This window comes from Nomascus leucogenys, chromosome 10 (assembly GCF_006542625.1).
Source record: "Nomascus leucogenys isolate Asia chromosome 10, Asia_NLE_v1, whole genome shotgun sequence".
Taxonomy (NCBI): Eukaryota; Metazoa; Chordata; class Mammalia; order Primates; family Hylobatidae; genus Nomascus; species Nomascus leucogenys.
The window spans coordinates 43,398,238-43,423,343 of NC_044390.1; the positions used below are offsets into that span (position 1 = coordinate 43,398,238).

Genomic DNA, 25,106 nt, shown 5'->3' on the forward strand with positions numbered 1-25,106 from the left:
GTGAATGTGACTGAATCATGCAAATTTAATTAACAGCAGGCGCTTGATACCCCGTGATCATTTCAGAGAAGCCAAAAGGGAGAGAAAGCAAAGGGCATTGTGGGCTGCACTGAGCAGTCGATTGATCGAGGTGAGACCAGCGTCTCCCGGGGCTCTCGGTGCTCCTTGTTGTTGCTCCCTGTGGCTGTCCCTGGGCCCTGTGGCTGGTACTTCCTGGTTTGGGTGGGGAGGGAAGTGGTGGAAGACTCAGAAAGAGGAGTGGATTCTGTTTCCTGCAGGTGATGCTGGTCCTTAGTGTCACAAAGGCTGAGAATGGCACATAGGACACCAGTTCAGGAGCTCACTCATGAAGTTCGTCACCTCCAAGTCCGAAGGTTCTCTCCCTCCACCGTGTTCTGTGGGGTTCTCCAGGCACATTATCCTCTGCATCCACAACACTGCCTCCGCTGCCTCCCAGTTATTTGTGGAGGGTCTTGACTGCAAGTTGTCCAGGTTGTTGCCATTTTGAACAAAGAATTGGACAAAACACACAAAGGAAAGAATGAAGCAACGAAAGAATGAAAGCAGAGATTTATTGAAAATGAAAGTACACTCCACAGTGTGGGAGCTGGCTGAGCAGAGAGGCTCAAGGGCCTAGTGACAGAATCTTCTCGGGTCCAGATACCCCCAGGAGGTTTCCCATTGGCCACTTGGTGCTCGCCTCATGTAAATGAAGTGGTGGCCTGCCATCAGTCTGATTGGTTGTGGAAAGCAACCTTTGTAACTTCACTTATGCAACCAATCAGAGGCTAAAGTGAAGTTACAAAGTTGCATTTCTGTGCAAACCAAGACTCCACTTGCAATCAGAGGTACTTTCAATTTCCCATCTGCCTCAAAAAAAAAGGGGGTTTGCAAAGGGAGCAGCCTCTGGTCCTTTGTTACTTAGGTGTGGAAAGTTAGGGTTTTCCTTTCAATTTAGTTCTAGGAAGTCTGCATGAAAAAGCCCTAACGCCTCCCGTCCCTATTCCCCTGCCTCACCACCACCCCTTGACAGCCCAGGAAACACCATCCAGAAACCATCTGCTGTTTTTTGTCTGAGGCCTATTTGGGACCCAGCATCTGGTGACTGTAACGCTGTGAGGTCACAGACAGCTGCAGGGCTGGAGCACGGCTGGGGATAGAGCCCCTGTGATGAGGTGGGGTCCAGGTGTGGGATGACGTAGGACCAAGTGTGCGTGCGTCATTGGACTTGGCTCTCAGTGTCTCCCCTGTGCAGTTTGTGTTCCTTTCCCCTTGCGTAAGCTCTGCCACCAACAGAGACATTGACTTACCTGCTGACCGAGAGCCTGGGGGTGGTGGCTTGCTGGACCCAGGCCGGAGGTCTGCCTAGCACAGCTGTGACCAAAGGGCCCGTCAGGAGGCGGACAAGGGCTGCCCAACCTCGTCCATTCTGTGTCTTCTCACTGGCAGATTTTTCAGAGGTAATGCGTAAGCTTGAGTTGTTCTCATCACATTGAGTAATACTGATATTGACTTTCTAAAAATGTTAATTTTTGGCTGGGCACAGTGCCTAATGCCTGTAATCCCAGCACTTTGGGAAGCTAAGGCAGGAAGATTGCTCGAGACCAGGAGTTTGAGGCTGCAGTGAGCTATGATTGTGCCACTGCAGTCCAGCCTGGGTGACAGAATGAGATGCTGTCTCTAGAACATAAAATAAAATAATAATAATAATTATTATTATTATTATTTGAGATGGAGTCTCGCTCTGTCACTCAGGCTGGAGTGCAGTGGCGCCATCTCAACTCCCTGCAACCTCCGCCTCCTGGGTTCAAGCAATTCTCCTGCCTCAGCCTCCTGAGTAGCTGGGAGTACAGGCAACCGCCACCACGCCCTAATTTTTTGTATTTTTAGTAGACATGGGGTTTCACCATGTTAGCCAGGATGGTCTCGATCTCCTGACCTTGTGATCTGCCCGCCTTGGCCTCCCAAAGTGCTGGGATTCTGCGCCTGACCTTAAAATAAACTTGCGTTTAAAGATGCTCCATGAAGACCTGGCAGGCAGATTGTTTTATGCCACAGAGGGAGGGGTGCACTGGCTGGCTGCCCTGGTGGACTGTCTCTGGCAGCGGAGGGGATGATAGGGGTTTTGTCTGCAGGGGCTGGCTGCAGGTGGCCGGGGTCACGGAGGAGGGGGAGTTGCTGAGGAAAGCAGCTGTGGTTCAGCCGTCACTCCGGGGCCCGATGCCCTTTGCCCTCCAAGTGTGTGTTGGGCCGAGCTGTTCGGTGCCGGGTGCTGAGTGCTGGGTGCTGGGTGCTGACCGCGATGGGGATGGGACTGGGGCTCCATGGCCTGGGCTTGGCAGGCAGGAAGGTGGCCACGCTGAGCCATTACCAAGCCCTGACCCTGACATTCCTTGTGCTTTTCTTTGAGGATCCATTCCAAGGAGCACTTCAAGGAGAAGTATGCCGTGGACGACGTCCAGTACACAGATGAGGTGGGTAGCTGGCTCCTCCTCTGAGCAGCCCAGGGCTTCCAGCACGCCTTCCACTCCTGGAGTTCCTCTCCTTCCACTGCCACAACCTTGCTGGATGTCAGGGACACTACTGCCTGGCTACCAGTCCCCGCGCCGTGGGTGCTTCCATTTGGAAGGAGTAGGCAGCAACCCATGCCTCAGGCTTCTCTACGGAGCCATTGCTTTGCCTGGGAAGGCCCCTGACTCTGTGGGTAGAAGTGTCTGGTGACCTGGGTTGTGGCCGCTGAGATACATGAGGTGTCTCTGAGAGGCAGGCCTGCCTGCAGCGGTGGCACACGGTCTAAGTCACCGTGAGGCTGGGCTGAGGTCTTCGTGTGTCTCGAGCCCTGGTTGACTGCAGATGCCACTGTCGGAAAAGCCCGAGGCTGTGAAAGGCTTGTAGAGTGGTGTTGGAGGTCCCCTGACTTCAGTCCACTTCTCAGTGGGGTTGTCCAGCAGGTGTCGTGTGGCCTGGGTAGGCATGTGACTGTCCTCTTGGGGTTTTGAATCTGTGCCAACCAAGTCCAGGCGGGTGAAAGGGGCTGCCTTGACTCCTCGACTCCAGCTCTACTTCCTGCCAATGGGGCAGGGCTGGGACAGAAGCGAGAGCACAGCTGGGAGCCCCTGTGGTCCACGTGACGAAAGGCCCTGACACTTAACCGCTGCCTGGCACACGGGAGGCCTCTGCGCTCTGGCCCTGGGCACTGTCACAACCCCATGTCCTGTGCAGGTCTGTGCCGTGTAGAATGTGAAGCACCCAGAAGTCAGTGCCTGCCACTGGGAGTCCAACCTGGACCTGGCAGCATCAGCTTTGGACAGGGCCGTCCTGTAGCCACATTTCCCCAGACAGAGATCACGTGTGGGCCATGCTAAGAGCTGGGGCTGCAGTGTGGAAGTGACCAGGGGAGCCAGTTTTGGCGGCCAAGCAGCTTCCCCCTTCCCCTGGGCAGGTCACAGCCTGGTTGAAGATGACGGCACTGGGTGAGAGGCAGGTTCCCAGGGATCATGGCCAGACACAGTGCTGTGAGAGACCAGTTTGTCTCTGCCCAGCATGTGGGGGCCCAGCCCGCCCCATCCAGCTTGGGGGTGGCCAGCTCTCTTTGACTCCAGGTGGGCCAGTACCATGTGCCCAGCCCTGTCCCCGGTACTGCTGTCCTGGAATATGTTTTCCATTTCTCTTTCTCCTATCCATCTTTTGAGGCCTTGCACCAACCTTGCACCAGCCGCTGTATCTGCTGTAGACTCTGGCCCACACTGGTGCCGCTTCCCTGAGCCCTCAGGACAAGTGGACACCATGGACGCTGACTGTGTTCTGATGTGCACCCTGCCCTTGACTGTCTTGTGTTTGTCCTGAACATCCAGTTCTTTTTCCCCAGACATTCCTCTTGCACTCTCTCCCTGCCCAGTCCCAGGGACATGTAGGGCATCAGAGGTGGCTGAGACCCAGGGCTGACCTCAACAGCCCAGGGCACGGTCCAGTGCAGGAGGTGACCACATGAGTGAACAGTCACCGCAGGGTGGTGGTGCCTGGGCAGAGGTCCCCGGAAGAGCCTCTGTGAAGGGCACTGCCCACCTCTACAGGGCCACGGGGGCCTGTCTCTACAGCATCTTCTGCCTGGTTGGACTGTGGAGAGAGGAGGCTTTTGATGTATCTTTATGTTATTTCAATCCCAAGCTTTTGGGGGTGACTCTTAACATCTGAAGATTCTGTCAATATACATGTGACCTATCATATTGATCCCGTTGAGTACAGGAACGTTTATTTGCATGCCCCCAACGAGACCATCTGCCACTTGCCTTGTATGTCTCGGAAGTGGAGCGGGAGGCACCTACTCATTCATTCTCATTTTCCTTCCGACCGTCTCCTTGGCAGATGTGTTCCCTGCCCCAGAAACTGCTTCTTAACACTGTTATCCTCTGAAACCTTGACCCTTCAGGTCTCCTTGATGTGAAACCTGGAGGGGCAGCCTGGGCTGGGCCCTGTCTCAAGGACCCTGGCGGGATGGGCACCTGCCTCCAGGACCCTGTCTCAAGGACCCTGGCGGGATGGGCACCTGCCTCCAGGACCCTGTCTCAGGGACCCTGGCAGGATGGGCACCTGCCTCCAGGACCCTGTCTCAGGGACCCTGGTGGAATGGGCACCTGCCTCCAGGACCCCGTCTCAAGGACTCTGGTGGGACTGGCACCTGCCTCCAGGACCCTGTCTCAGGGACCCTGGCGGGATGGACACCTGCCTCCAGGACCCTGTCTCAGGGACCCTGGTGGGATGGGCACCTGCCTCCAGGACCCTGTCTCAGGGACCCTGGTGGAATGGGCACCTGCCTCCAGGACCCTGTCTCAGGGACCCTGGTGGAATGGGCACCTGCCTCCAGGACCCTGTCTCAAGGACTCTGGCGGGACTGGCACCTGCCTCCAGGACCCTGTCTCAAGGACCCTGGTGGGACAGCACCTGCCTCTGCCCTGGACTCAGCTGCTGAGTCCGAGCCACCTCTGGACCACAGCCTCCCCAGCCACTGTCTGACATTTTTGTCTTTATAACTGGCGGAAAATTCAGCTCCGTGTCTACTGTGATTTCTGGGGGCGAGGAAAGAGAACTGGTCTCTAAGCGAAGTAAGAGACAGGCCGCCTTGAGTGTTAGGGCAGGGAAGCTGTCAGTGATTGCACAGAATGACAGCACGGAGGTTGGCTCATTCTTTGTCTTCGTATACAAAGCAGAATGTTGAGGCTTCAGTAGAGTTCAAAGGCTAGAATCTCTTTAGGGTTCGGGAGCACCCCACCGCACCACGTCACCGCCACTGCCATTGCAGATTGGTGTTGATGTTACTGTTACTGCCGCTGTTTTTACTGGGAACAAGGCTCACGTTGACAGCAGAGCAAGTGCTTCATGCCGGGGCGGCCCATGTGGGCTCCAGTAACACTGGAGCTCTCTTGGAGCCCCTTGTCCCTCCTGCTGTGGGAGGGACACAGCGGGGTGGGGACTGTGCTGGGCCGTAGCCCCCACCCCGTTCATAGATATGAGACTGAGGCTCAGAGAGAAAGGCTTCATCCACGGTCCCACGGCTGGAGGGGAGTGGTACTGGGATGTGACCCCAGGGGCCTCCCCTCCAGGCCTCCCTTTCCCCTCAGAAAGGAGGGCTGCTGTAGGACACTCCTGCGGAGGCGACATGGACTCCCTGTGCCTTAGATTTTCTGTGGCTCTGAAGGGAGCCTACCAGAAAGTGTGACCTGCTGGACTGAGCCCCCTGAGCTGGAAGGTATCCCAGGTTGCACGAGGTACCTGGGGCCTGTTGCATCGTGGGAGGTGACAGGAAGCCCTTTATGCAGGGAAGGGGTCCCCAGGCTGGTTCTGCAGTGCTCAGCCCCATCTCACTTGGGGTGGCCTTAGCTGTCAGTGACAAATCACAGCCAACGCTTGTCTCCTCTGAAAAAAAGGCAGGAAGGCCTCCAATGCCATGGCCGGTCACGTGATAGCATGTATGCCATGCAGGTGTCTGATGGGGCACAGCTGGCTCCGAGGTTACCTCCTCCCCACAGAGGATCCTGAGTTTATTGAGAAGGCAGTTCCCCTGAAAAGGAGGCATTCAGCAGAACCTTGAGTGGGGCCCCGAGGCTCTGCCGTGAAGGCCCCGTGCAAAGGCTGGCGGGATCACCAGCTGAGAGCTGGCAGGTGAAGTGTGCGTTCCATGCACTTGCTTCCGTTTATGGCGCCAGGCATATGTGAGAAGGTCCGAGGGTCACCAAGTCTGCTACAGGCAGGACAGATGTAAGAGGACAACTGCAGCAGCACAGGGACAGGCATTGGGAGCGATGGGGTCAGCAGGGGCCACCGCGCTGTGGGACCACCAGCCCGTGGCTCCAGGAACCTGATTGTTCAGGAGTAGCCACACATCCAGACTGTTGGCGATGTTTCCTGATGTTTACATTTGAGAAATAAATTTGAAATTGTGAAAGCAGTGCAGGCCACCAGCATACAGTACTGTTGGAAGAGAATGCCACGAAAGAAGGTTTATTTTCAAAAGCTTCGGTGCTTGCAGGGCAGAGCCAGCTCTCTGGAGCCTTGCAGGCTTTCCCTACACTGGCAAAAGCATATCCAGATTTTTTCTCCAGCTTATCACCCTGCGAAAAGCAGCCCTCGGGCCTGGTCTGGGCCCTGGTTAGGAAAGTGCAGGAGGTGTCTGTGGGAAGCCTCTGGTTGTCCCCAGGGGAGGATGTACACCCACAGGGCTCCGATGAATTCTGCCCGTGACCATCCAGCTCCATCTGCCAGAGAGGCCGGAGGCTGCCCGAGGAATCGATGCTGGCTTTGGCACGAAGCGAGGCAGGGCCATTTAACAGCGCAGGGTGTGAGAGGTCCCCAGTGGCCACCACTCCATGGAAACGAGGCCCTGAGTTGACAGAGCCATGCTGTCGTGTGTGCTGGGGGTACATCGGGAGCCAGCAACGCACAGCGCGTCGTGTTCCCTTAGTATTTGAGGCACGGAGTCAGGGTGTGCTGATGAGAGCATAGCACTAATGGGTCTCCGTGGGAAAGGGCGGGTGGAGCTGCCAGGTCGGGAGAGGTTTTTGCAGCCGCAGAAGTAACCAGGGCCCACTCAAGCAGTTGTGATCAATAAAAGATGTTGCCCTGCCAGGACTAGGAGACGCACAGCCTGCTCTCCGAGTTGGGCCTGGATTGTCTGAGCACTGGGCTGCAAGGAAACGGCTGCCCTCCCCTCCTCCATTATTCCTAACCGGCATGTCCTGAGAGTCGTCACCCGGAGAAAAACCATCAGCCCACACATTTGTTATCCTGCCCTCCCTCCCCAGACGATAGCAGATACAATCCCCAAGTGCCTCCTGGCTTTCTGATTCAGCTGCTGTAATTGACGGACTCCTTCTGTGCAGCTGAATGCAGAACCTTCACATCAACTTAACAACACACCCAGGGCTGGCACGTGTAGCTCTGTTCCTTTTAATAAGCCTCCCCTTCCTTCGGGAGGGGCTGAGGTTGTGGAGGGACACAGCTGAGCCTTTTGGGTTTTTGTTGTTGTTGTTGTTGTTTTGATACTGAGTTTCGTTCTTGCCCCCCAGGCTGGGGTACAGTGGCGCGGTCACAACTCACTGAAACCTCTGCCTCCCAGGTTCAAGCGATTCTCCTGCCTCAGCCTCCTGAGTAGCTGGGATTACAGTCACCAAGCCCGGCTAATTTTTTTGTATTTTTAATAGAGACGGGGTTTCACCATGTTGGTCAGGCTGGTCTTGAACTCCTGACCTCAGTTGATCCACCCGCCTCAGCCTTCCCAAAGTGCTAGGATTACAGGCATCAGCCACCACACCCGGCTGAGCCTTTTGTTTTTTTGCAACACTGAGGCCAAAGGACACAGCCATTCTCCAAGCAGTCACTCAGTAACATGAGGGAGGATCCCGGGAGATTGTTGATACATGTCTGGAGGATCACTGGGCCGGGAGCAAGCACAGACTTGACAAAGTCTGTGGCTTTTGACCCAACAGTTTTAAAGGTATTTTATTTTTTATTTTTATTTTTTTTTGAGACAGAGTCTCGCTCTGTCGCCCAACAGGCTAGAGTGCAGTGGCGTGATCTCGGCTCACTGCAACTGCCGCCTGCCAGGTTCAAGCAATTCTTCTGCCTCAGCCTCCCGAATAGCTGGGACTACAGGCATGTGCCACCACACCCGGCTAATTTTTGTATTTTTAGTAGAGACGGGGGTTTCACCATTTGACCAGGCTGGTCTCAAACTCCTGACCTCGTGATCCACCCGCCTCAGCTTCCAAAAGTGCTGCGATTACAAGCATGATCCACTGTGGCCGGCTGGCATTTAATTTTAAGGAAATGTATGCGAGGATGTTCATCACAGCATTGTTTTTATAATAGCTAATTATTCGATGTAATTTTTTTTTTTTTTGAGACAGAGTCTTGCTCTGTTGCCCAGGCTGGAGTGTAGTGGTGCGATCTTGGCTCACTGCAAGCTCCGCCTCCTGGGTTCATGCCATTCTCCTGCCTCAGCCTCCTGAGTAGCTGGGACTACAGGCACCCGCCACCACGCCTGGCTAATTTTTTTTGTATTTTTAATAGAGACAGGGTTTCACCATGTTAGCCAGGATGGTCTCGATCTCCTGACCTCGTGATCTGCCCGCCCTGTCCTCCCAAAGTATATTAGATGTAATTTAAGTATCCCATAGAGGAATGAGTAGCATCCATTAAGAGAGTATTCTACAGCCATAGGTTCAAATCTGGGCTGCGCTGTTATTTAGCCGGACTCAGGCAAGTTCTCTAACCTGTAAGCCATTCTCATTTGCGAAACCTGCACATTTGACGCCCTGTCTCTCCGTGTGGTTAAATGAGATGCTGTGTGTAAGGTGACTGGCACAGGCCGCCATCAGCGACTTACTGGACATTTACTGTCCCCAGTGGTAGTGACTGCTAAAAATTGCATGTTTGAAGAATATATAATAACAGGAAATAAGTGAAGCATGTAATTTCATATGATCCAAATGTCATTACAGATCTCTGTTTTTATGTGCAAAGCTAAAACGTCTCTGGAGATAGGATTGTACGTGCATTTTATCTTTTTATAGTTTTCAGTACGTTCCAGGTTTTCTTGGGAGGCATCTCAGTATTAAAAAAGGTATATGTATACATATGTCAAAACTTATCAAAATGTCTGTATTAAATACAGGCAGCGTGGAGTATGTCAGTGATCACTCAATCAAGCTGTTAAAACAACAACATGTTCTCCTCACTCTCCCCATGTTGCGGGTGTAAAGAGTTAGGATAAGGATGTGGGGAGAGGCGAGGGCTGTGGAGATGAGACTGTTCTCTGCCCAGGGGGTGCTCAGAAACAAGAGGGTCTGCAGTAGCCAAGATGCAGGACAGACTGAGGAGGAGGGGCTGGGAGAGGAAGAAATTGCTCCTGGCAGGCTGGTTGGCACATGGTGCTCTGCTGGGGGAGTGGTGACTGTCAGTGGGCCAGTAGAGGAGGGAGTGAACAAACCTGCCCAGAGGGTTGGGGCTTCCGTCCTGAGTGCAAATTGATGAGGCACTAAGATGGGAAGAAGGCACTCAGGGAGAGGTAAGAGCTGGAACAGAGGCGTGGAGAGATGAGCTGGCCCAGCATGCAGATTCAAGGGCTTGGGCTGGGAAGTAACTGGCCTGCAGTGGCGGGAGGTCCAAGTGGGTCATGGTGGAGGGACAGAGAGTGGGCTGTGGGGTGGGGGCCAGAGGGTGAGATTGGAGAAGGCCAGCTCCCCTGGGTCTAGGGGTTGAATGGGGAGCAGGGAGGGAGTCTTCTGCCCTAAGAACCAGAGGCTGATAGGCCTGGAGCCTAAAGGGTTCCCGGGGGACGGGTGTTTGAGCAGGGACTTTGCAGATGGGCAGAGGGGCTGGCCTTGGAGGATGGGTAGGGCTGGCTGCTTGGAGCCACGGATCTGTGTGGTGCCTGGAAGCAGGGTGGTGCGGTGGGAAGAGAGCCAGGTGTAGGTTTATCCTCTCTGCCCCTCGATGGCTGTGTGGCTTTCAGAAGTCCTTCAACCGGGGGAAGCTGGGTTTCTTCACCTGCAGGGTGAAGGCAGCGCCCACGTCGCCTGTTCTAAGGATCTGCTTGATAAATGTGCACTGTCATTATGAAGGAATGGTGGCATGTCATCTTCATTAGGCTTTGTGGTGCCTCTAAAGTGGATTTTTCTTTCCGACCTTCTAGATTGCCAGTGTCCTGACATCACAGAAGCCCTCCGTCCTCCTCACTTTGGTAAGTGGCTGGTGTCCAGGGGTGGGGCAGTGCTTGGCTCTGGGGAGGGTTTTTAGGGGGCCATCTCTCCTGCAGAGGTCGGGACCATAGGGGAGGATTAAAAAACAGAGAGGTTGGGTCCAGGGGCTCATGCCTGTTATCCGAGTGCCTTGAGAGGTCAAGGTGGGAGGATCGCTTGGAGCCAGGAGTTCCAGGCCAGCCCGGGCAACATGGAAAGACCCTGTCTTTACAACAAATTAAAAAGTTAGCCAGGCCTGGTGGCATGTGCTTGTGGTCCCAGCTACTTGGGTGGCTGAGGTGGGAGGCGTGCTTGAGCCCAGGAGTTTGAGGCTGCAGTAAGATATGATTGCGCCACTGTGCTCCAGTCTGGGCCACAGACAGGACCCTGTCTCAAAAAAGAAAAAAATAAACCAAGAGGAATGGTCATCGGTGATAAGTAGCGACACTTGCTCAGTCTGAATAGCTGTTTATGGGACCCCATCCTTGAGTCTCTCTGGGACCTGCTATGTCCTGTCATGAGGATGTGGACCTGACACCACACCCACTCCTAAGGTTAAACCTGGCTAGAAGATGTATTTGTGTCAGGCTGAGCTCATGGAATTTGTGGATGTAGAAAGTCAGTTTAATGGGTACCAAAATATAGCTAGGTAGAACGAATCAGATCTAGTATTTGATAGCACAACAGGGTAACTACAGTCAACAATAGTTTATTGTACATTTAAAAATAACCAGAAGAGTGCAATTGGATTGTAACAGAAAGGATAAATGCTTGAGGTGATGGATACCCCATGTATCCTGATGTGATTATTCCACATTGCATACCTGTCTCAGAATATCTCATGTACCCCATAAATGTATACACCTAATATCTACCCATGAAAATTAAGAATAAAAAATTTAAAAAGGAAAAAAGAAAGTTTATTCCCACCTCTGTCTCACCTGTTAATGGGATCTGAAAACCACACCCCCAGGCGTCTGCCCTCAAGGTAGCAGGGGTGTGGGGCGCAGTGACTGACCGAGGGCCTGGGCTAGGGTTGGGGGTGTGAGGTGGGCTCTGGGTACGCCGGCAGGGTTTTGGGGGCACTTGAGCTGTGGCATGCCCCCAAAGAATTCTCTGGAATTTCTCAGAGAAGTGTGCTTTCTTACACTTCTTTGAGCTTGGGAGTTTCCTATAAGAAGCATGTCCACAAGCCTTCTTCCCCCCAAAGTGACCCTTCCCTCTTGTCTTTTTTTTTTTTTTGAGATGGAATATAAAAAGTAAAGTAGAGGTTCCTCTTCAAAGACTTTCCTCCCCGTCTAATTAGAAATAAACAGTAACTTCTCTTAGAAGCAAAATTTATTCAAAGACTTGTGCTAACATTCTTAAATATCTGCTAGCTGTAATAAAGAAATCAGTATACTTTATGTTTTTAGCTCCCACAATTTAACCTAAATATTTGCCCTGGCATGCTTATCCTGGTCCAAGCAAGCATTAGGTCATAGCCTGTTCCTCTTCCTTATTTAAAAGTATTTTTACCTTTCTCAGCATTCCACAAGTTACTTCCTTCTTCCTTTCTCCCCCTCTACCTTTGCCTTTTTTAAAAAGTTCTAAGTTGCTAGCCAATCGGGACAAATACAGAATGTGAGGTCCCGTTCCAGCCAGTGGAAACTGGACACAGCAGTAGGGTGGACACGCCAGGTTATAAATGGCCTTGTCTCCTTTGTTCGGTGAACTCTCATGGCAAAACTGCTGGAGAGTGTACCCTTTCTGCAGGAAGTGAAAATGGCCTTATAAATAAATTAAATTTATGTTCAAGTGCTATTTCTTTATGGCACTGAAGAACAAGCATTTCAAACATGGAGTTTTGCTAGGCTTTGCTTTGCCCAGGCTAGAGTGCAGTGGAGCAATCTCGGCTCACCGAAACCCCCACCTCCCGGGTTCAAGCAATTCTGCCTCAGCCTCTCCAGTATCTGGGATTACAGGCATGCACCACCACACCTGGCTAATATTGTGTTTTTGGTTAGAGACGGGGTTTCGCCATGTTGGTCAGTCTCAAACTCCCAACCTCAGGTGATCTGCCCGCCTCGGCCTCCCAAAGTGCTGGGATTACAGGTGTGAGCCACTGTGCCCAGCCTTTCTCTTTTCTTAATTGATTTTTACCAAAATAGTTTTTTTTGGTTATTTCCTTTAGCACTTGGCCGCTTTTTTTTGCTTTACTGTCTTGATGGCTACAAGGGAAGCTTATGTGAGATGATTGTGGTCATAGATGATCCAATGTGTTTAATTTAGATACACGATTAGACATCAAGCTGAAGTTCTGGGTAAAGAAATGGTGATTTAAAATGCCTTGCCCAGGCTGGGCATAGTTGCTCATGCCTGTAATCCCAGCACTTTGGAAGGCCAAGGTGGGCGGATCACTTGAGGTCAAGAGTTCGAGACAAGCCTGGCCAACATGGTGAAACCGTGTCTCTACTAAAAATATAAAATTAGCTGGGCATGGTGGTGCGCACCTGTAATCCCAGCTACTCGAGAGGCTGAAGCAGGAGAATCACTTGAACTTGGGAGGTGCAGGCTGAGGTGAGCTGAAATGGTGCCACCACACTCCAGCCTGGGCGACAGAGCAAGACACTGTCTCAAAAAAAAAAAAAAAAACAAGTAAAATAAATAAAATAAAATGCCTTGCCTCTCTGGAGAGGGCCCATTTTTCTCTAAGTCCCTTGTTTTGTCTCCACTCCTGTCCAAGTCCCATTTGGAGTCTCCTTGGAGTTAAGAGAGGGATGTCACCCTGCTTCATAGCAGTCCTGCCACAGTCGGGTCCTGCACACCTCCCCAGAAGGGCTGGGTTTGACAGGACTCTTTCAGATGTTATACAGTTAGTGGGGAGTGTGTGCAGGAGAGGGAAGATGGACCAGGCTGGGGAGAGCAGATTTGTAGTGGGAGTGGTCCCGGGTCCTCGCCTGTGCCTGGTCAGCCTGGCTGGTTTCAGCAGGGTGCTCTGACCTCCATGGAGAAGGCCTTGCTGTGCAGCTGGGATGCTGCAGAGTTTGGGGGGCCCCCACTTCCTCCACTTGGCAAGTGGTAGCAAGAGGGCTGTCCTTGTGTTGGGGCCAGGCCTGGAGCTACCTGGCTGGGTGGCTCATCTGTCAGGGGAAGGCAGGAGGGGATCCTGTTCTTGCCTGTCCTGAGCCTGGCTGTGCAGGGGTGCAGGCTGTGGGGGCACCGTGCAGCCCCATGTGGCACGTCTGTGTTCTCTCTCCCCAGCGTGGCGTCAACACGGACAGTGGCAGCGTCTGCAGGGAGGCCTCCTTTGACGGCATCAGCAAGTGAGTCCTGGGCCCCCAGGGACTCTTTCCCCACCCTCCCCCACTCCCACCTTCACCAGCAGGTCTTTCCCGGTCTACAAATAAGACATGAACTACGCAAACTTCTTTTTAAGGAGTTTGGGCGTTTTGAGGAAATGTTTAGAAGCATAATTTGCCAAAAATCACCTTGATTTTTCTTGAAGGAAAGGTGCCCCATTTCTGTTTGCTGCATAAGGAAAGTGCTCAGGCAGCCCTGGCCACTGGGCAGGGGCAGGGGCAAGGGCAGGGGCAGGCACAGGTGGGGCTGTTTTCCCTCTAAAGATCTGCTGTGAGCCCCTGTGGTCTGTGCATCAAGCCATCACCCCCTTTTTATTTTTTTTGAGACGGAGTCTCGCTCTGTCACCCAGGCTGGAGTGCAATGGCCCGATCTTGGCTCACTGCAACCTCCACCTCCCGGATTCAAGTGATTCTCCTGCCTCAGCCTCCTGAGTAGCTGGGATTACAGGCACCCGCCACTACACTCGGCTAATTTTTGTATTTTTAGTAGAGATGGGGTTTTGCCATGTTGGCCAGGCTTGTCTCGAACTCGTGACCTCAGGTCATCCACCCACCTCGGCTTCCCAGACTGCTGGGATTACAGATGTGAGACATCGCACCTGTCCCAAGCCCCCTCTCTTAGTCCCAGCCATTAACCCCTTCCAACCCAGCTCTCAGTAGCCCCCCGTGTCCCCTGCTGCCCTAATCCCAGGTAGGATCCCCTTAACCTCTTCTCACTCTTAACCAAGAGCCAGGCTGAGCCTCCAAACCCTGCTTGGGAAGCGGTTCCCCTTTTCTCTCCAGGCAGGAGGACAGACCTTGGGCACAGGGAAAGAAGCCCCTCCCCTGCTTGTCACCCCTCACCCATAGCCCCCAGGAGAGCCTGGAGAGGGCAGGAGAGCCCTGCCCGCTGACTGTGCTTGGGTCCCTGGACTGGCTGGTTACTGGCCCTGGGGGTCTGTGGCCTGCATTGCTGGCTGATGCCGTAGCAGACAAGGCCTCTGCGCTGGAGGCTGCTGAGCGTGGACAGTGGGCAGCTCCCAGCCCCAACTTCGGGACCTGGATCCCCAGCCCCTCCCCTATCATGCATCCCCTGCAGCCCCCATGTCTTCTGTTGTCCTCTGGTGGACCAAGGCAGTGATGGAGGAACCGCCTTATAATTATGTATGAGCCCAAGCTGCTGGAATCTCTGTGTGTGATGTAGGGGTGATAAGGAGGGATTATGAGCTCATGAATATGTATCACCTCCCACCTCCCCCTATGCTAAGAGCAGTGGGGCGGGCGGAGGGGCGGGTAGTAGGTTTGCTTTTTCACTGCACAGATCTCGGTGTCCTCCTGAGAGTTTCCCCAAAGCGGCCCCACCTCCCACGCCTGGCAGCAATTAGCCCAGCTTACTGAAATGCTGGCCATGGAGCTGCTCTCTCTCCCCAGGCCTCCCAGGCCCCCCACGCCCTTGGAGGGGGTACGGATGCAGCCAGCTGCTGCCCGTCCTAGGCCTGGGGCTCCCTGAATCCCCCCAGCACTACCTGGTGCCAGGTCTCCAGTGTCCTGCACACCTTTCCTCGACCATGCCATGGAACCTCTCTATGGTCTCTGCTTGGGTCTCTGCAGCAGGGGTACCCTCAGCTCCTCCACGTGTAACCTGGTGCTGCCTGGGCTTGTGGTGGGCACTGGAGGAGATCATGCTCACCTGGAGCCTGGCACAGAGCTGGTGCTCAGTGACAGTTGCCCGCAAGCAAACTCCAGCAAATCCCGTTGTTCCTCTGTGCCTCAGTCTCCCCATCTGCGTGGTAGGCCAGGTGGGCTCCAGGATCACCAGTTCCCAGTTTCCCAGTGAGTCGAGGGCCTTCTCAGTGGTGAGAGCTTTGCTTGCTCCTCCTCTAGAGAGAATGCTGAGCCCCCCAGGACCACATCTGGCAGCTGTGTAGTGGGCATGGTTCCCAGCCAGGAGCCCAAGATGTGGCCCCTGAAGCAGAGTTGTGCCAGCTGCTCCTTGAGGTTCCCCGAGGGAGGCAGGTGGGGCCCCCGGCTTCCCCAGGGCCCTCATCACTGTCAGTGAGTGTCAGGAAGCAAAGGCCTTGTTCTACCCCCCAGGAGGATTCGTAGGTGTGACCTCTCATCCCAGTCTCTGTCCCCTGTTGCCCCCGAGTCCCTGTGGCCCCTGCCAAGAGCCCAGAGGAGGCTGTGCTCTGCAAACTCCCCACCCCACTCTGTCACCACTGGGACACTTTTTGGAGAGCCAGGGACTGCCTTACTTTTGCACCATCTCCCCAGGCACCGGGCTGGTACCTCTCCAACCTCTGATCCAGGCCAGGCTGGGGCTGACTGGGGGGTGCTCACCCGGCCCCTCAGCTGGGGGCTGGGCTGAAACACTGCCCCCCACCCTGGGTGCTGGTGCATCAGTTTCCGCACCCACGCGTCGGGCTGCTGGCCGAGTCTCTGACTTGGCTGATGCAATGCGCAGCGGATGAGAACCTTCGTGGCCATCTCTGGCCTGCTTATTCTACTCCCTCCCTTCCTTGTCCCCTGCAGGGGGCCATCCACCCATGTCTCTCCCCTCGGGGCCTTCCACCTCACTGTCACCAGGGCTGCTTCACTGAGGCAGGAGCTCTGGCTGGTGACCCCTACCCTGCATGCCGTGGGCCTTGACATGGGGCCCCAGCCTCTCCCTCCAGCTGCTCCCAGCCGCTTCCCTGTGGACAGTCTCGTCTGCATTCCTGGGGTCCAGGCGCAGCTCATCCCCCTGCATTCCACTCACCCAGGCCGCCAGCACTTCTGTGCTGGGCTGGGCAGAGACCATGTCCCCAAGAGCTGCTGCCACTCAGCAACTGCATTCCTCTGCCTGCCGGGTGCACCTCCAGCTGCTAGCTAGGATATTAATAGCCTGTTTCCCAAGCAAGATGAATCTTGCTGTCGTCCTCCTCTCCAATACGCAGCTGCTTCCGCCCCAGTTGCCTCTCACTGCTCTAATGAAACTCCTTGTTCCTGGAATTGTCCTTTTTGACCCTTTTAAATGTCTCTGCAGCACCTTGCACCTTGGGCTTCAATTGACCTCCTCCTCTAACAGAAGTTCAGGTTTGGCCTCTTGGTTTGACCTGATGGGCCCCCCCAGCTCCCCTTATCCCCTGGCCTGCAGGGAAGAGGAGCTCGTGGTAGACAGTGGTCCCCACCTATCCACCCAGCCTATATCTTTGGGTCCCTGGTCCAGCTGGATGGTTGGGCCAGGACCCCTCCAGCTGTGGCTACTCAGGGTGCCTGGCCTGGGGTCTGTCCCATTTGGGCTCAGCCTTGGTCTCAGACCTCCCTCCACCTCCCCAGATCAGGGCCAGGCCGCCTGCTGCCTGCAGTAGGAGTGTGTGGGGTCTCGAGGTATGGGGACAGCAGAGGACAAGGAGCAGAGGGGACAGAGGGTGATGGGCATGCACACGGCCAGAGAGACCAGAGGGAGCCCCCTGTGGCCTGAGGCCCCTGGGCTCACCCAGTGGTGTGGCTCAGCGTGATGACAGTAGCGTGAAGGGTGTAGGCCAGGATGGTCTGTAGGGCCTTGTGAGTTTGGGGTCTGGCCCAGGCCGCAGCTCCGTGTGTGGCTTGATTGGAGCAGTCCCGAGGGAGATTTGGGAAGAGCAGGCCTTGCTGCGGGCTCTGGCAGGAGGGGTGGGTGTGGGCATGGGGTCGAGTGCTCATTGCCAGGTCCTGGCGGGGGCATGACGGGGGGTTGGTTTGGGGGCTAGTGGGGGCTGAGGTGGGGAGGGGAACCCTGCAGCAAAAGAGACTTGAGACTTCTTCCTGTGGATGGCAAGATAGGCTCCCCAGAACACTTGCCTCCTGAAGGCTGGGAGCAAAGTCAGACATGGTAGATCTCTGAAAACATCTAAGGAGGTAGACTTTAGGGCAGGTTTTCCTGAGAGCAGGAGACTGACCATGAAGGAGAGACGGTCTGTTGGGGGATTGTTGGCAAGGGCCGGGTGGCTTGAGCTGAGGGCTGCCTGTCCATCAAGTTTCCATGCCTTAACGGGGGTGCCTTCTTGGCACAAGGCAGTCGCCTCCCAGACAGACAAAAGCGGTACCCAGGAGCCCTGGGCCGGGGCAGCGAGTGACAGGGGCTCCATTTCTTGCCATTGACTGAGAAAGAAATATGGTCGGTATTTTACATTTCTTACATCAGTGTAAGAAATACACTTATTCAGGCTAAGTGTATTTCTTATCTTTAGGCATTTACTTAGATCACCTTGCATGTTTGAAGACAATTGGTAACAAACTGATTCCGTTTAAGCAGCAGTTAAAGATGAAATTCTGAATTTGGGGGTTGTTAATGCAGGAATATTAATATCAGAAGATGTGCATTTTAAAACCCAGGAAGTAGAGAGACATTATTAAAACTTGACAATTACAGCAAAATACCAATCTGTGGTTTGAGGACCATGGTTTTCTGGTTAGTGTTAACTTGGATATCAAGTTAATATGTAGGATTGGCTTCTTTTTTTTTTTTTTTTTGTTAGACAGAGTCTTGCTCTGTCGCCCAGGCTGGAGTGCAGTTGCGCGATCTCGGCTCATTGCAACCTCCACCTCCCAGGTTCCAACGATTCTTCTGCCTCAGCCTCCCAAGTAGCTGGGATTACAGGCACGCACCACCACACATGGCTAATTTTTGTATTTTTAGTAGAGACAGGGTTCAGCATGTTGGCCAGGCTGGTCTCGAGCTCCTGACCTCAGATGATCCACCTGCCTCGGCCTCCCAGAGTGCTGGGATTACAGGCGTGAGCCACCGTGCCCAGCCAGGATTGGCTTTCTAATTGTGACCCATGGAGTTCTCAGTGAGGGGAGGGACCCTCAAGAGGTGAGAACCTGACCCAGCCCTTTGGCAGGAAGCAGAGTGGAGGGGCTGCCTCATCTTTGGGTGAGATATGCCAGGGAAGAAGCCAGTGGCCTGGGACAGGGGCTTTGGCCCTCTCATCTCCCAGCCCACATTTAGAGCTCATCAGGAAATTACACTCTGCTCCCAGGGCACTCCTACCCTCACAGGCCCAGTGGGATTTCGTTGATACTTTTACACGGTTAATACATGCTCACTGTAGAAAATGCTAACCAGCATGGAGGCAAAAACGAGAACTATATGAATTTTATTACCCAGGGTTCAACCTGTTAACCTTGTCTTTTGGATTCTTCCGTGTGTGTCTGATTGTGTTTCTCTGAGTATATTTTTGTGTCTGATTGTGTGTGTGTGTCTATCTGTGTATATATATTGATCTGTGTCTGTGTGTACCTGTATGTGTGTATATCAGGGTGTGGATCTTTTTGTGTGTCTTAAGTGTTTGCCTTTCTGAGTATGTGTATGTATATCTGTGTGTCTGCATTCCCCTAAGCTTGTGCCTTAATGTGTGTTTGTGTGTTTGTGTTCCTGTTCATGCCTGCCTACGTCTCTGTGTGTGCATATACAGTGAGGTCTATCTATGTGTGTCTGAGCATGCCCTTGTTGTGCACATGGCTGTGCCTGTCTGTGTGTGCCTCTTTTCCAAGTGTATGCCTGTCTCTGTGTGTCTGTGTGTGTGCATCTGTGTCTGCGTGCTGAGTCACTTTGCTGCCTGTCTGCATGTGCACGTGTGTATGCGTACGTACGTTGAGTAAAATGAGGTGTTGGTGGTGTGTTTGGCTGCTGAATAGATTGGCCACTGCTTTTCCTAAGGTCAAAGTGGCATTTGGTGCAGTGGGAACCAGAGTCTATTTTGTAGTTTTGATTTATGTCACCTGCTGCTCTGTTCTTCACTCTGAACCACACTGGCTGCCCGTAGTCTCTTTGATATTTCATAAGTAAGGCTTTGATTCCACAACATTTAGGTTGACTTTGAATCATATAGTCCTGTTTGTATAGTTAAGGATCCTGAAAGCTTCAGAGATCTGGAATCCTCTCATTCTGCTGTTACCCCCTTCTCTCTTCTCTCCCCTGTCCCTGCCCCTGTTCAGTTGGCTCAGCTAGAAGGGCTGCTGGCCTCACAACTATGGCATTACATAGGTGTTTTCAACACCATTAACGAAGCCATGGAGGGTCCCTGGCTTGCAGGAGGACAGGAGGTCACGACCCTGCATGTGCTTGTGTGTGCTATCCTTCCCTAAGATGGGGCAGGTCTTTTTTTCTTTTTTAAAGAGACAGGGTGTCACTCTTGCCAAGGCTGCTGTAGTACAGTGGTACAATCATGAATCACTATAGCCTCAACCTCCTGGGCTCAAGAGATCTTCCCACCTCAGCGTCCTGAATAGCTGGGACTACAGGTGTGCGCCAACACACCCAGATAATTTTTAAATTTTTTGTAAAGACGAAGTCTCGCCGCATTGCCCAGGCTGGTCTTGAACTCCTGGGCTCAAGTGATCTTTCTGCCTTGGCCTCCCAAACTGTTGGGATTACAGGTGTGAGCCACCACACCTGGCTAAGGAGCAGGTCTTGGAATCCAGAGAGTTGAAGTCTTGCCGAGGCTTCTCTGCTGAGGCCTATAGCTTGTGCTAGGCTACCTTATTCTCCAGCTTGAGCTCTGGGTCACACATGGTTCTCCAGTGTCAGAGACGTGCTCTTACCTGATCCTTTTGTCTCCTGGGGTCACCTTTTCAATGATGTTCATCTTATCAAAGATAAGATGTAGATTTTTCTTATATGCTTCCTTTTTATTTCATTGCTTTCTTCAAGGGACATTCTTAGGGTGGAAGTTCAGATCGCTAATCTTCAGTGTTCTTTTGTGCTATGTATGTTTAGAGCTATGAGTTTTCCTGTAAGCACTGCTTTAGCTGCATTTCTCACAGGTTATGATATTTCATATTGTTTATTTTCTAATTTCATTGTATTTTTATCTTTGAACCATGGATATTTTTTGATTTCTCATTTAATTCTACTGTGATTAATGAACGTTCTCTGCATCTCAGCCCTTTAAAATATGTTGAAACTTCCAGCACATGACCATTATGATAAATGTTTCGCATACACTTAAAGAAAGCATGTATTCTGCAGTTATGGGCCATAGTGTTCTGTATATGTCAATTACGTCAAGTTGGTTAATTTATTGTTTATATCTTCTATATCTTTCCTGATTTCCCTGCTTGCTTATTCTGTCACTACTACTTTATTTATGGCTGAAAAATATTTTTTTCTATGGATACATACCACATTTCGTTAGTCCACTCATCAGTTGGTGGACACCTGGGTTGCTTCCAACTTTTGGCTGTTCTGAGTAATGCTGCTATGAGCATAGATGTCAAACTTCTTGTGTGAACATATGCTTTCAGTTCCCTTGGGTATATACCTAGAAGTGGAATTGCAGGGTCATCTGGATGCCTTTCATGTCTTTTCTTGCCTGTTTGCCTTGGCTAGAACCTCCGGTACAGGATTGAATAGAATTGGAGACAGCAGACATGCTTGCATTGTTCCTCATCTTAGGGGAAAGCTTTTAGTCTTTTACCATTCAGTATGCTATGATGTTAGTTGAGGGGGTTTTTTGTAGATGCTTTTCATCAAGTTGAAGAAGTTCCCTTCCCTCCCTAGTTCATTGAGTGTTTATTATGAAAAGGTGTTTGATTTTATCAGTTTATTTTTCTCCATCTATTTATACAAGCATATGGTTTTGTTATGTGTTCTATTAATATGATTGATGTGTTACATTGATTTATTTTTGTATGTTGAAGGAATCTTGCTTTCCTGGGAAAAAATCCCACTTGGTCATGATGTGTATATATCCTTTTTATATGTTGCTGGATTCTGTTTGCTAGTGTTTTTTTTTTTTTTTTTTTTTTTTTTTTTGAGACGGAGTCTCACTCTGTCACCCAGGCTGGAGTGCAGTGGCGCAGTCTCGGCTCACTGCAAGCTCCGCCTCCCAGGTTCACGCCATTCTCCTGCCTCAGCCTCTCCGAGTAGCTGGGACTACAGGCGCCTGCCACCACGCCTGGCTAATTTTTTGTATTTTTAGTAGAGACGGGGTTTCACTGTGGTCTCGATCTCCTGACCTCGTGATCCGCCCGCCTCGGCCTCCCAAAGTGCTGGGATTATAAGCATGAGCCACCATGCCCGGCCACTAGTGTTTTGTTGAAAAATTTTTGTGTCTCTATTCACAAGGAATTTGGGTGTGTAGTTTTGTTTTCTTAAGGTGTCTTTGTCTAGCTTAGCATCAAGGTAATACGGACCTTTTAGAATGGTTGAAAAGTATTGCCTCCTTTTCTGTTTTTGTTGTTGTTGTTGTTTATTTGTTTGTTTTGAGATGGAGTCTCGCTGTGTCTCCCAGGCTGGAGTGCAGTGGTGTGATCTCAGCTCACTGCACCTCTGCCTCCTGGGTCCATGTGATTCTCCTGCCTCAGCCTCCCAAGTAGCTGGGATTACAGGTGTGCGCCACCACGCTGGGCTAATCTTTTTTATTTTTAGTAGAGATGGGGTTTTGCTGTGTTGGCCAGGCTGGTCTTGAACTCCTGACCTCAAGCCATCCTCCCACCTCTGCCTCCCAGAGTGCTGGGATTACAGGCATGAGCCACTGCACTTGGCCCTTTTCTGGTAAGAGTTTATGAAGATTGGTGTTAATTCTTTAAACATTTGGTAGAATTTCTATTCATTTCATAGAAGGCATTTGGTCCTGGGCTTTTCTTTATGAGAAGTTTTTTATTACAAATTTGATCTCTTGTTAAGGTCTGTTTAGATTTTCTATTTCTTTTCTTTTTTTTTTTTTTTTTTTGAGATGGAGTTTCACTCTTGTCACCCAGGCTGGAGTGCAATGGCACGATCTCGGCTCACTGCTTGCTCAGCCTCCTGAGTTCGGGCAATTCTCCTGCCTCAGCCTCCTGAGTAGCTGGGACTACAGGCACAAGCCACCACGCCCGGCTAATTTTTGTATTTTCAGTAGAGATGGGGTTTTGCTATGCTGGCCAGGCTGGTCTCGAACTCCTGACCTCAGGTAATCCGCCTGCCTTAGCCTCCCAAAGTGCTGGGGTTACAGGCGTGAGCCACTGTGCCCAGCCTAGATTTTCTGTTTCTTATATCAATTTAATAGTTTGTGTCTTTAGGGATTTGTTTTAAATAGGTTATCCAATTTGTTGCTATATGTTATTTATAATACTCCCATATAAACTTTTTTATTTCTATAAAGTCAGTAGTAATTTCCCCCCTTTTCATTCCTTTGTGAGGTTTGATATGCGATCCATTGGTTATTTAGGAGTCTACTGTTTAATTTCTACATGTTTGTCCATTTTTCTATTTTCCTTATGTTACTGATTTCTTATTTCATTCCATTGTGGTCAGAGGGCATGCTTAGTGTGATTTCAGTCTTTTGAAATGTATTGGAACTTGTTTTGTGACCTAACATAAAGTGTATCCTGGAGAATGATTCATGTGCACTTGAGAAAATGGCTATTCTGCTGCTATTGGCTGAGTATTTTAGAGGTACCTGTTAGGTCTATTTGGTGTATATATATATATATATATACATACACTATTTGGTATGTGTATATACATATATATACTATTTGGCATGTGTATATATATATACACACACACACACACATACACACGCTAGATAGATATATATATATATTTTTTTGAAATGGAGTCTTGCTTGTTGCCAGGCTGGAGTGCAGTGGTGCGATCTTGGCTCACTGCAATCTCCACCTCCTCGGTTCAAGCGATTCTCTTGCCTCAGCCTTCTGAGTAGCTGGGATTACAGGCGTCCACCACCATGCTCCGCTAATTTTTGTGTTTTCAGTAGAGACGGGTTTTCACCGTATTGGCCAGGATGGTCTTGATCTCCTGACCTCGTGATCCACCCGCCTCGGCCTCCCAAAGTGCTGTGATTACAGGCGTGAGCCACGGCATTTTTGTTCAGGTCTTCTGTTTCCTTCTTAATCTTCTGTCTAATTGTTTTATTCATTACCGAAAGTAGATTATTGACGTCTCCAACTATTGTCAGTTTCTCTCTCCAATTTTGTTAGTTTTTGATACATATATCATAGGGCTCTGTTATGTGCATACATTTGTAATTGTTTTATCTCCTTTGTGGATTGACCTAATTATCGTTATAAAATGTCCTTCTTTGTCTTTAGTAAAACTTTGTATCTTAGGGCTTATTTTGTCTGATGTTAGTATAGCGATTCTAGTTCCATTTTCGTTTCTGTTTGTGTAGCATATCGTTTCTCATACTTTTACTTTCAACCTATTTGTGTCTTTGAATCTAAAGTGTGTCTCTTTAGAGCATATAGTTGAATCATATTTTAAAAAATCATTCTGCCTGGCTTTTATTAAAAAGTCAAAAAATAACAGATGCTGGCAAGGTTGCAGAGAAAAAGGAACACTTATACACTGGTGGTGGGAGTGTAAATTAGTTAAACCATTGTGGAAGACAGCATGGCAATTCCGCAAAGACTTAAAAACAGAAATACCATTAGATCCAGCAATCCCATTACTGAGTATACACCCAAAGGAATATAAATTGTTCTGTTATAACAACACGTGTGTGTATGTTCGCGGCAGCACTATTCACAATAGCAAACACATGGAATCAACCTAAGTGCCCGTCAATGGTAAACTGGATAAAGAAAATGTGGTGTGGTATACACCATGGAATACTATGCAACCATAAAAAAGAATGAGATCATGTCCTTTGCAAGAACATGGATGGAGCTGGAGGCTGTTATCCTCAGCAAACTAATGCAGGAACAGAAAACCAAATGTTACATGTTCTCACAAGTGGGAGCTAAATGATGAGAACGCGTGGACACGGGAACAACACACACTAGGGCCTACTGGAAGGTGGAGGGTAGGAAGAGGAAGAGGATCAGGAAAAATAACAAAATAACTAATGGGCACTAGACTTAATACCTAGGTGGCAGAATAATCTGTACAGCAAAGCCCCATGACACAAGTTTACCTAGGTAAGAAACCTGCACATGTACCCCTGAACTTAAAATTTAAAAAAAAAAAAGAATTTATTCTGCCAATCCTTGCTTTGTAATTAGAGAATTTAATCCATTTACATCTAAAGTAATTATTGATAAGGAAAAACTCTACCATTTTAAAATTAGTTTTCTACATGTTATAACATTTTTCTTCCTCACTTTCTCCATTACATTTTTTTGTGTTTGATTTTTTTTATTGTAACATTTTGGGTTTTTTCTCATTTCCTTTTCTGTTATGTTTTAGCTATTTTCTTAATGATTATGGGGATTACAATTGACTACTTGAAAATCTAGTTTGCATTAATGTCAACTTAATTTAAATAGCATGCAAAAGCTTGCCCCTATATGTCTCCTTTTACTCTTTCTCTTTCATGCTGTTATTGCATGTGGATTGCGTCTTTATTCTTTTTGTACTTATTGGTACAGATTTACAATTATTGCTTTTTTCAGTTGTCTTTTAAGTCAGGAGAGAAAAGGAGTTACAAACAAAAAATACATTTATACTGTCTTTATATTTATCTATATGGTTACCATTGCCAGTGCTCTCTTTCTCTTCATGTGGATTCAAGTTACTCTGCAGTACCTTTTCATTTTAGTTGAAACAATTCCCTTTGGTTTTTCTTTCAGGGCAGGTCTGCTA

The 25,106-nt window shown here is 50.5% G+C and overlaps 1 protein-coding gene across 2 annotated transcripts in view; it reads left to right on the forward strand.

Moving 5' to 3' along the window:
- The window catches only part of PEPD (peptidase D), a 136,963-nt gene that overhangs the window by 18,381 nt on the left and 93,476 nt on the right, over positions 1 to 25,106 (forward strand). For both annotated transcript variants that reach the window (XM_030820236.1, XM_030820234.1), the window contains exons 4-6: positions 2,411 to 2,474; positions 10,190 to 10,237; positions 13,479 to 13,540. In XM_030820236.1, coding sequence (XP_030676096.1) covers positions 2,411 to 2,474; positions 10,190 to 10,237; positions 13,479 to 13,540 — 174 coding nt within the window. The remainder of the gene's footprint in view (positions 1 to 2,410; positions 2,475 to 10,189; positions 10,238 to 13,478; positions 13,541 to 25,106) is intronic.